This window comes from Salvelinus alpinus, chromosome 12 (genome assembly GCF_045679555.1).
Source record: "Salvelinus alpinus chromosome 12, SLU_Salpinus.1, whole genome shotgun sequence".
NCBI classification, from domain to species: Eukaryota; Metazoa; Chordata; class Actinopteri; order Salmoniformes; family Salmonidae; genus Salvelinus; species Salvelinus alpinus.
In genome coordinates, this window is record NC_092097.1 from 45867155 (window position 1) to 45878595 (window position 11441).

At 46.1% G+C, this 11441-nt stretch overlaps 1 protein-coding gene across 1 annotated transcript in view; it reads left to right on the forward strand.

Annotated features, from left to right (window-relative positions):
* LOC139536231 (tensin-2-like) overlaps positions 1 to 11441 on the forward strand; it is a 32933-nt gene that overhangs the window by 6802 nt on the left and 14690 nt on the right. The window contains exons 4-13 of the mRNA XM_071336560.1: positions 2928 to 3050; positions 3151 to 3215; positions 3300 to 3383; positions 3521 to 3636; positions 4168 to 4228; positions 4678 to 4753; positions 5187 to 5316; positions 7349 to 7414; positions 7942 to 8058; positions 9033 to 10451. Of these exons, the coding sequence (XP_071192661.1) occupies positions 2928 to 3050; positions 3151 to 3215; positions 3300 to 3383; positions 3521 to 3636; positions 4168 to 4228; positions 4678 to 4753; positions 5187 to 5316; positions 7349 to 7414; positions 7942 to 8058; positions 9033 to 10451 (2257 nt within the window). The remainder of the gene's footprint in view (positions 1 to 2927; positions 3051 to 3150; positions 3216 to 3299; positions 3384 to 3520; positions 3637 to 4167; positions 4229 to 4677; positions 4754 to 5186; positions 5317 to 7348; positions 7415 to 7941; positions 8059 to 9032; positions 10452 to 11441) is intronic.

Below are 11441 nucleotides of genomic sequence, written 5' to 3' on the forward strand. Positions count from 1 at the left end.
TATTGAATAGCCAGATAGTTTGCCAAATGAATTGATTAAGTCTAGTAGTTTAGGGACAGAGGCTACTGGGTCCAAGAGGCATAAAAGTACATTGTCTGCATATAACGAAATACATCTTTCTATGTTTCCTACTTTAAGACCTTGGATATTAGGATGAGCCCTTATTTGTGTCGCCAGGTGTTCAAGGGTGACAGTGAAGAGAAAAGGACTGAGTGGGCAACCCTTTTGGACAGATCTATGTAGTTCAAAGGGACTGGATGTGTCATTGTTCAGAATAGAGGATGTTGGGCAGGCGTAGAGCATTTTGACCCAGGTGATAAATGAGTCGCCAAATCCAAATCTAGTGAGTGCTTCAAACATATATGACCATTCTATTTGGTCAAATGCTTTTTGAGCATCTAGCGATATAACAGCTGCCCTGGAGCACCCCCCCTGATTTGCATAACGAATGTTCAGCAGCCTGTGCACATTAGAAAAAGAGATCGTGCCGGGGATAAACCCTGTCTGATCTGGGTGAATAATGGTTGTTACATGTTTGTTCAACCTATCAGCAAGCACTTTGGTGATAATGTTTTTATCAAAATTAAGCAATGCTATTGGTCTATAATTTGCAGGATCTGTTGCCTCTCTGCCTTTTTTCAACAGAACGCAAATAGTGACTTCATACAATGATTTTGGCAAAATATTATTTTCTCTTGAATCAGTGAACATCCCGAGTAAGAGGGGAGCGAGAGCTTCACTGAAGGTTTTATAAAATTCACAGCCAAAACCATCCGGCCTGCAGCCTTTCCAGGTGGGAGAGCTTTTATTGCCTCCATTATTTCCGCTGTTGTGAAATTTGAGTTCAATAATTTTTTGGCGCTATCATCAAGTTTTGGCATGCTGACGAAATCAAAGAAGGCTGATACATCAGAAGCAGAAGCATCGGATCTGGAAGAATATAACTCTGAGTAAAATTCTTTGAAGCAGTTGTTTATCTTTTTAGGGTTTGTCAGCAAAGTACCCGCCTTAGACCAGATTTCATGGATTGCTCTATTTGCCCGTGCGCCCTTTAGTTGACTGTCCAGCAACCTTTCCGGTTTGTCCCCTAGTTCAAATTGTTTTTATCTCAGCTTTAGTAGGAGGTTACTGACCTGTGAACCAAGAATAGAATTGTATTCATATTTTAATTTCAAAATATTGTTGTAGTCAACCTGAGAGAGTGAAGTTCTGTATGTCTCCTCTAACCGACTGCGTTTCCCTTTTTTTATGGCAGACTGAAATAATATGACCTCTCATAACCACTTGAAACGTGTCCTATAGTGTAGAATCAGATACCACTCCTGTGTCATTAGTCTTGAGGAACTCATTCAACTTGGCTGTCATGCAGTCAATGAATGCTTGGTCTGTGAGCAAGGAGGGGTTAAAACGGCAACTGTAATTCTGTTTTGGTAAAGAAAGATTGAGGGACAACATAATTGGACTGTGGTTGCTTATTAAGAGGATATGGTGTTTAGAATTAAGCACATCAGTTTGGAATCTATTAGGAAGTAGTCGATTCTAGAAAAAGACTTGTGAACATGACAGTAGAATGAGTAGTCTGTCTGTGGGATGTTGCAGTCTCCAGATGTCCACTAGATTCCCGGATTAGATGAGATTATTTAGAACCTGGACAGAGGTGATATTTGAAGGAGTACATGTAGACAGTCAGTCAAGATACGGAACAAGGTAACAAATAAAGTCACCTCTAATTATTAGATTAGTGGTACTAAGATCTGGGAGCAAATCAAAACATCACGAAAGAAATGTGGGTTGTCAATGTTAGGGCCATAGACGTTCAATAGGGTGACAGGATAAGAATTAATGTTCCCTGATACATGTGATTTCAAGTGCTTAAATACCATGCCCCTTTTGCGTGCGTGCCCGAGACCGTTCACGTTCCTTGAGACTAATGTAACAGCATTAACACCCCCCCCCCCCAGAGAAACCCGCCCTCCCCACTGCTTCCCCAGAGAAACCCGCCCTCCCCACTGCTTCCCCAGAGAAACCCGCCCTCCCCACTGCTTCCCCAGAGAAACCCGCCCTCCCCACTTCTTCCCCAGAGAAACCCGCCCTCCCCACTTCTTCCCCAGAGAATCCCGCCCTCCCCACTGCTTCCCCAGAGAAACCCGCCCTCCCCACTGCTTCCCCAGAGAAACCCGCCTTCCCCACTGCTTCCCCAGAGAAACCCGCCCTCCCCACTGCTTCCCCAGAGAAACCCGCCCTCCCCACTGCTTCCCCAGAGAAGCCCGCCCTCCCCACTGCTTCCCCAGAGAAGCCCGCCCTCCCCACTTCTTCCCCAAATGAAGCATTGTTCTCCCCATCTCATGTAAATGAGGACCGCCGGGCATGATGGCTAGAACAGACCCAATACTATGCTACTAAGCTAATAACAGTCGAGACATCTCCACGTTTGTTGGAAATCATATCAACGTTACCGCTTATGAATAAACATTGAACTTTATCCTCACAGAACTTCCTCATGGCCAGAGTGTGTCTTAATTATTTAATCACAGTGTGCTTAAAGCATCAGACAAGCTCAGTAGCCTACATATAGTTGCTTTTATTAAAACACATAGGGTGTGTCTATATAGTGAAAAATACACATTTAAACATTTAGACCAATCGATTTGTCGGAAGAACAGACCACTCCAGGTCTACCAAGATTTGTTTTAGTTGGGGACAGACCTAATAAACACACACTTCAGAGTGCTACTAGTCCAGAATTCATGTGTGAATAAGTCGATAAATAATAGCCTGGTCCACATCTGTTTGTGCTGTCTTGCCAACTACTATGGTCATATATATCATTCCAAACATGACAATATACTGGCAAGAAAGTACAAACAAGTCTGGGAGCAGGCTAACTAAATAGCCCTCAGAACCTAAAATGTTCTCCTCGTCTTCAGGTTGAAGACTTTGGTTGGCCCGACCTGCACGCCCCTCCGCTGGACAAGATCTGTGCCATGTGTAAGGTCATGGAGACCTGGCTGACCTCTGACCCCAGCAACGTGATCGTCCTTCACTGCAAGGTCAGGGAGGGTTTAGTGATTGATGTATTGTGTTGTGTTTTCTGTTCAAATATGTCCAGTTATCTTACAGCTCTCTCTTGTATTTTTTTTTCTCTCTCAGGGAAACACAGGAAAGATGGGGGTCATTGTGGGTGCCTACATGCACTACAGCAAGATCTCTGCAGGGTATGTGATGAGTGTGTGTGTGTGTGGGGGGGGGGGGGGGGGGTAGCCTGTTTATTGATAGCCAGCCTGTTTGTGTGTGTGTAGGGTGGACCAGGCCCTGACCACTCTGGCCATGAGGAAGTTCTGTGAGGATAAAGTCTCCTCCTCGCTACAGCCCTCCCAGAACAGGTAAGAACATCTCCCCTCTCTCTCTTTCTCTTATGCCATGCAACTTTCCTGCATATTCCTCCCATTTCTCCTCCTTCTTGTGTGTTTTACTCCTAATTTTATACCCCCGTCTCTCTCTTGCGCTCTCTCCTCCCCAGGTATATGTACTACTTTGGGGGTCTGCTGTCGGGGGCGATCAAGATGAACAGCAGTCCTCTGTACCTTCACCATGTTCTGATCCCCAGCCTGCCCAACTTCCAGGCAGCAGGGGGAGGTCAGTGTCCTACTGTACAATGTGATGTAGTACACTACAATGTCAAATCTGTGTTGTTTCAACTTGAAAATATACATTACCACGACGCCTAATGGTTATAATTTAAGTAAACTCAGAAGATCAAGTTTAGTTGAAAATGAAAGGTCAAATGTGTGTAGGAACTCTTCTTTTCAAGTTGAAACAACAGAAAATGTTGAGAATTAGTTGGAACTTATTAGTTTAGTACTGTTAGGAGTATCAACATTAGTATTTTTAGAACGATCAACTATTCTTTTTTGTTTAGTACTGTTAGGAGTATCAACGTTATTATGTTTTATTTAGTACTGTTAGGTGTATAAACATTAGTATTTTTAGAATGATCAACTAGTATTTTTAGTTTAGTCATTTTTGAATTATCAACTAGTATTTTTATTTAACTTCAAAACTTTGGGGGGATAGATTTCAACTCCTTCTTCTTTAATGACATCACATCAACACCCTCTTTCTCCCCTTGCTGTCTCCTTCGTTCTCACACTTCTCCTCTCTGCGCAGGTTACTATCCTTTCCTGAAGATCTACCAGTCTCTACAGCTGGTCTACACCTCGGGCATCTAGTGAGCTAATTCATGTTGTTAACGGTGATTGTGGTGAATAATAACATATGGTCTCTAGTGTGTTTTTCACTGTGTTCCCTTTCCACCGTCACACACAGTTGGTACTTGTGTACCTTTGTTGGGACTTGTTTATACTGTTTATACGTGCTACTGTCTGTGTTTACTGTGTGCTGGTTTGAGTTTACTCCAACTGAACATGGTTTACCTGTGTTTTACCATGTTGAGTTGTGTTTTGACTATGTTAGCATGTGTTTTGACAATGTTGAGGTGTGTTTTACTATGTTGAGTTGTGTTTTGACAATGTTTAGGTGTGTTTTACTATGTTGAGGTGTGTTTTGACTATGTTGAGGTGTGTTTTACTATGTTGAGGTGTATTTTGACTATTTTGAGGTGTGTTTTACTATGTTAGCATGTGTTTTGACTATGTTTACGTCTGTCTGTATGCATAGCGACCCCCAGGGCTCCAGGGCGAGGAAGCTATGTGTGACGCTCGAGCCGGCGCTACTGTTGAAGGGGGACATCATGGTGAGAGAGCACTGTTAGACACAAAATGGATGCCCAGTGGCGAGCTTTCACTCCTGTCAATCATACTCTACTATCTCCTATTTGACTTGTTCTCCTATTGGATTATAGCTACAGAAGTAAACAAACTATCCTCCATATTGCATTTGAATAAGAATGCAATTGATTAGAGCTTTTGTTGCCAATGTGGCGCAAAAATAAGCATTTACACTCCAAATTGTATTCTCTCCCTCTCTCCCTTCTTCCTCTATCTCGACCTTCTCTGTCTCTTCCTCTCCCTCTCTCTATCCCGACCTTCTCTGTCTCTTCCTCTCCCCCTCTCTATCCCGACCTTCTCTGTCTCTTCCTCTCCCTCTCTCTATCCCGACCTTCTCTGTCTCTTCCTCTCCCTCTCTCTATCCCGACCTTCTCTGTCTCTTCCTCTCCCTCTCTCCAGGTGAAGTGCTACCACCGGCGGTCGCGTGGCTCAGAGAGGGAGGCGGTGTTCAGGCTGCAGTTCCACACCTGTACGGTCCACGGAGCTCAGCTGTGGTTCGGCAAGGGAGAGCTGGACCTGGCCTGTGCAGGTACCTTTATCAGGGGTGGGATAGAGGGGATGTCAGGGAGTTTAGGAAGGAGGGAGGGGAGAAGGGAGAAGGGAATGGTTGTGTTTCAGGATGATATGCAGTTGCTTATTATTGGAGGCAGTCAGATAGATAGACAGACACACAAGCACGCAGTCTCACTCCTTTGCACACGCACACTTGCTCGCTCACTAACACACACACACAGTCACATACAGAAATCTGACTTGTAGGCAAGACGCAACACAATCTGACAAGAAGCAACAATTTTTATGATAAAATTATTTATTTATTTTAAATAGAATATTGATATACAAATAAACAATTCATTAGCAAACCTATACCTACCAATATCCTAACTGATAGCTCAGAGGCAGAGAGTAAGCCCATCTCCACTGCCAACTCCAACATCCCCAGAATGGTCTCCAGTTTCTCATCAGAAAAGAGCCACTGGGCCTCCCAAGTGTCGCAGTGGTCTAAGGCACTGCATCGCAGTGCTTGAGGCGTGACTACAGACCCGGGTTCGATCCCAGGCGCACATTTGGCCCAGCGTCATCCGGGTTAGGGGAGGGTTTGGTAGGCTGGGATTATCTTGTCCCATTGCGCTCTAGCAACTCCTTGTGCTGGGCCAGTACAACACTTGGAGACTGGGGATGGCCTCCTGCACTGGAGCAGAATAGAGCAAGGCAGAAGTAGATAGAGGGGTATTTACTGAGCTGGTGAATTCAGGCTGAGCTGGTGAAGTCAGGCTGAGGTGGTGAAGTCAGGCTGAGGTGGTGAAGTCAGGCTGAGGTGGTGAAGTCAGGCTGAGGTGGTGAAGTCAGGCTGAGGTGGTGAAGTCAGGCTGAGGTGGTGAAGTCAGGCTGAGGTGGTGAAGTCACTTACTAAGCTGGTGAAGTCAGGCTGGGGTAGTGAAGTCACTTACTAAGCTGGTGAAGTCAGGCTGAGGTGGTGAAGTCACTTACTAAGCTGGTGAAGTCAGGCTGAGGTAGTGAAGTCACTTACTAAGCTGGTGAAGTCAGGCTGAGGTAGTGAAGTCACTTACTGAGCTGGTGAATTCAGGCCTTTGCCCTCAGAACAGCCTCAACTCCTCGGAGCATGGACTCGACAAGGCCCATGTTGACTCCAATGCTTCCAACAGTTTTGTCAAATTGGCCGGATGTCCTTTGGGTAGTGGACCATTCTCGATACACACGGGAAACTGTTGAGCGTGAAAAACCCAGCAACGTTGCAGTTCTTGACACAAACCTGTGCGCCTGTCACCTACTACCATACCCCGTTCAAAGGCACTTCAATCTTTTGTCTTGCCCATTCACCCTCTGAATGGCATACATACACAATCCATGTCTCAATTGTCTCAAGCCTTAAAAATCCTTCTTTGACCTGTCTCCTCCCCTTCATTTACACTGATTTGAAGTGGATTTAACAAGTGACATCAATAAGGGATCATAGCTTTCACCTGGATTCACCTGGTCAGTCATATCATGGAAAGAGCTGTTCATAATGTTTTGTCCACTCAGTGTATTTATAACATACCTAAACTAAAATGAAATATACTGTGTATAAGATATACACACATTACATATTTCATGTGTGTATCTTATACAGCATATGTAATGTATATTTCATGTATGATTTATATGAGAGAGAGAGAGACATTTACATAAAACGGCTTGTTTGGATGCTGATTGGTCGATATGTGGGACAATTCCCGCAAAATACCATGACGTGTTAATGTCATAGTTCCACTGTCCTGCAGCCAGAATACAAAACAAAGTTACTTGTTAAAATAATATTTGTAATGCAAAAATATCATGAATATTTTTTATGAATATGTTGGCAACCTTGGCTTCCCCTCGGGCCTCAGAACAGCCCTTGGCTTCCCCTCGGGCCTCAGAACAGCCCTTGGCTTCCCCTCGGGCCTCAGAACAGCCCTTGTTGGGAGTTGTCACAATAATTCTCAGGTTCTCAGGCATGATAGCTTAAATATATATAGTTTGGGGTTGTTTAGTCTGGGCTGTTTGTCTCTCCGTAGATGACCGCTTCCCTCCAGATGCTACGGTGGAGTTTATCTTCTCCTACGGCCCAGAGAAAATGAAAGGTACTGAGAGAGAGAGAGCGAGAGAGAGAGAGAGAGCGAGAGAGAGAGAGAGAGAGAGAGAGAGAGAGAGAGAGAGAGAGAGAGAGAGAGAGAGAGAGAGAGAGAGAGAGAGAGAGAGAGAGAGAGAGAGAGAGAGAGAGAGAGAGAGAGAGAGAGAGAGAGAGAGAGAGAGAGAGAGAGAGAGAGAGAGAGAGAGAGAGAGAGAGAGAGAGAGAGAGAGAGAGAGAGAGAGAGAGAGAGAGAGAGAGAGAGAGAGAGAGAGAGAGAGAGAGAGAGAGAGAGAGAGAGAGAGAGAGAGAGAGAGAGAGAGAGAGAGAGAGAGAGACTGTGTGTGAGCGTACAACGCTGTGTGTGAGCGTAGCGTACAACGCTGTGTGTGAGCGTACAACGCTGTGTGTGAGCGTACAACGCTGTGTGTGAGCGTACAACGCTGTGTGCACATGTGTGTGCACATCCTTGTTAGTGTGTTGTGTCTGTGTCTGCATTCCAGGTGTGTGTGATATCTAGTATAATCTCTTTCTTCACAGGGCGAGAGTACCGTACGAATGACCCATCTGTTACAGTGGACTGCAACACCTCAGACCCAGTGATGCGCTGGGACTCCTATGAGAACTTCAATCTGCACCACCAGGATAGCACTGAGGGTAAGGGTGAAACACACACACACACACTCATACACATAGGAAGAGTGGGGTAAGTTGAGCCAAGGGGGTTAGTTGAGTCACCCTTGTTTCTAGGAAACCATACTCAAAATGAATCATGGAGTCTGTGAAGGAAGAAACCATATGGAAAAGTGGTAAGCAAGTTACATCCAAAAAACAGATTTTCAAATGTATTTATTGTGTTAAAGGTTTCATGATGCTTGTATATAAACCTAAGTAGATCATTTTAAGATTGTTCTATACATAAGTTGGGGTCTCTATAAGCTTCAATATGAGGTCTTAAACCTAGCATGAAAGTGCATCCTTGTAGCTGTGTGGGATAATATTATTAAAATGTTTGCCTTGGGGTAAGTTGAGCCAATTGAAACGTTTTCTTCACTGGCATAATGCAAGGCATTATCACTGGGTTATGAGGTAACAATGGCCTATGTTATGAGTGTTTAAAAAAGTACAAAATGTTTGTTATCTGTTAAGCCTGTGTTAAAATATGCTTAAAATGATTAAAAGACAACGAAGCGATTGTGATTGTGTTGAATTGTGTTTGGGAAATAAAGATAGACATGGTTTTAAAAGGTAGTGGTAATATTTAATTCAGTACAGAAATTTGCAGGTGGCAAATAAGTTGTGCCAAAAGATCACTTTTTTGGGATAAGCTATGTTTAAAAATATGTCATGTTTACATTAATTCTGATTATTTCTAGAGATACATTACATAACATCCTGAAATATATGTAGATATCTTTGTTAGAAAGAATACTAGATTTCCCTTGAAGGAGTGATGCTGAATGTAAAAAATGTCTCAACATACCCCACTCTGCCCTACAGACATACATAGTTTATCATGCACGCAACTACACCAACACATCTCTGGTGTATATACTCACGCCACCAAGACAACATTCCTGGACTCATACACATACACACAAGCTAACCCTGAATCCCTCTCTGGTTGTCAGACATCTCCCACACGCGTGGTCCTCTGGATGGCAGCCTGTACGCCCAGGTGAAGAAGCATCGAGGCCGGGGCTCTCCCAATGCATGCCCCACAGGCAACCCTACAGCCAAGCCCCCTCCACTGGCCCAGCCTCAATCTCAACCTCAGCCCCTGTCCCTTAGCTCTGACTCGGGACACTCCTCCACCCCCTCCGAACACATGGAGGGCCCCCCTCCTTGCCCCCTGTCCCGTCTGGAGAAAGAGAAGGAGGTGGTGGACTGTCTACTGCGGAGGGGGGAGGGTGGAGAGAGAGACAGGGCGATGGAGAGGGACCGGGAAACGGCAATTTTGGATGATGGAGACTCTGTTCCAGAAGGAGGGTTGAGGAGGGAGCAGTGGTCATGTTGCCTTCGAGCGGGCCACGGTCGAAGATGTCAGAGGTGTGGGGACGCATCGGGTTTTGAGAGGGAGCCGTACTTTGCTAAAGGACATTGTATGGCCCGCTGTAACAGCAGCACCAAAGGCAACCCAAAGACCCGAGCATTACCCGCCTTACCCTCCCAGCAGCCGGTGTCTCCTCACCCCCTGGAGCCCCATCTGGACATGTGCCATCGCCATAGCGCCCATCCCCTGCCCAAGTTGCCGTGGGAATGTCCCCCACCCTCTTTACCCTGTCTCCATTGGCCATGCTACCCCTACCCCGCCCCTGAACACGCCCACCCAAACTCCCACACCATCCTGGCTTCCAATAGGCTCTTCTGCGGTGGAGAGGAGTGTCGGGTCTTTCATTACCCCGCCCCCCGCCCTGCCCCACCTCGCCTTTCCCACCAATCCCTGCCTTCCAGCCCGTATAGGGAGATGTTTTTCAGCCCGGCGGCTCCTCCTCGCTCTGATGGCTGCCCATGCCAAGACTGCACCTGCAGGCGAGAGCACCAATCGGCTTCGGACAGAGCCCTCCACCCGCTGTGCCCGGACCAACCAGAGAGCCTGCACTGGCCCCGAGGGCAGGACTCTGAGGTGTGGGACAGGGATGCAGGGCTGAGGCGGGGAAGGGAGGGGCCTTCTCAGCTCTGGGAGCCGGAGAATCCATGGGAGGCAGAGAGAGAGGCAGAGTTTTGGCAACGGAGGTCAGTGGGAGGGATGTCACCCTATATAGGCTGTCACTCCCCCCTGGGTCAGGGTACCAGGTACCCCAGCCCCCAACCCCTCCTGGACAACCCCGGTGGCAGCAGTGGGTACAACACACCCCAACCCCCCCGCCACTCCTGCCCTTGCTCTCCCTACCAGCAGGCCTCCCCCTCGGAGAGCCACGGGAGCCCGAGGTATGCCTCGGGGTACCAGTCTGGGTCCACCTTACCCCTGCCCCCTGGTAGCCCAAACCCTGGTGACTCCCAATCGGAACCACCCACCGACAGGCAGCAACAGACTGATGGACACACTTGTAAGTGATGCAACCTCACACAGTGGTGAACCGTGACTATAGGACCTAGGCCTTCAGAGGGACCAAAAATCTTTCAATATGTGTTGCATCAAACAAAAAAATCCAGAAAATAACAGAAAACATAGCATCACTTAATGCGCCCGACATTACATCTAGTTGTAGTGAAGGAGGAGCAATACTTTTTGATGACATTAGGAATGAATTAAACAGGCTTGGCTGCGCTTCGCGCTGCCACACACACCGAGAAAGAACCGGCATGGACACAACATGACACACAGCATAAAATAATGCATTGTTTACACAATTTATGGTAGCCACCACCAGAGTTGGGACCAAGTCATTGTTTTACAAGTCACAAGTAAGTCTCAAGTCTTAGCACTCAAGTCCCAAGTCAAGTCTCAAGTCAAGACCATCAAGTCAAGTCTCAAGTCAAGACAGGCAAGTCCGAGTCAAGTCTCAAGTCAAGACCGTCAAGTATCAAGTCATGTCTCAAGTCCTTAACTTTGAGTTTCGAGTCCTAAACAAGTCATAATGTGCTCTTCACCAAATGTAATACCATTTCATATTTTTAACAAGAGTAATAGTATATTACATTTACGCATTTCTTCCCGCATGTTTTGCAAGTTGCAGTCCGTTTTTTGTTGATACAGCGTAGTCTTTATATCCGAAAATAATCATTTGGCGTATCATCTTTTCAAGGGCTCCATCTGAATTCACCCGCCAACGTTCCTCTGCACTGCCACGCACAACTTTTTCTCAGCTGGCACAATTTGATTGGCTGGTGTCCGATTCAAACTGTAATCCGTTAAATGAGGAGTTGATGCGCTGCACACTTTTTTTAGTAGCATAATTTTTTATATTTGGGCTTGGGAAGGGTATCAAGTCAAGTCGAGTCATAAGGCTCAAGTCCAAGTCATGTCACGAGTCATTGGAGTTAAAGTCAAAGTAGAGTTGCAAGTCATCGTACTTCTGACTTGAGTCTGACTTGAG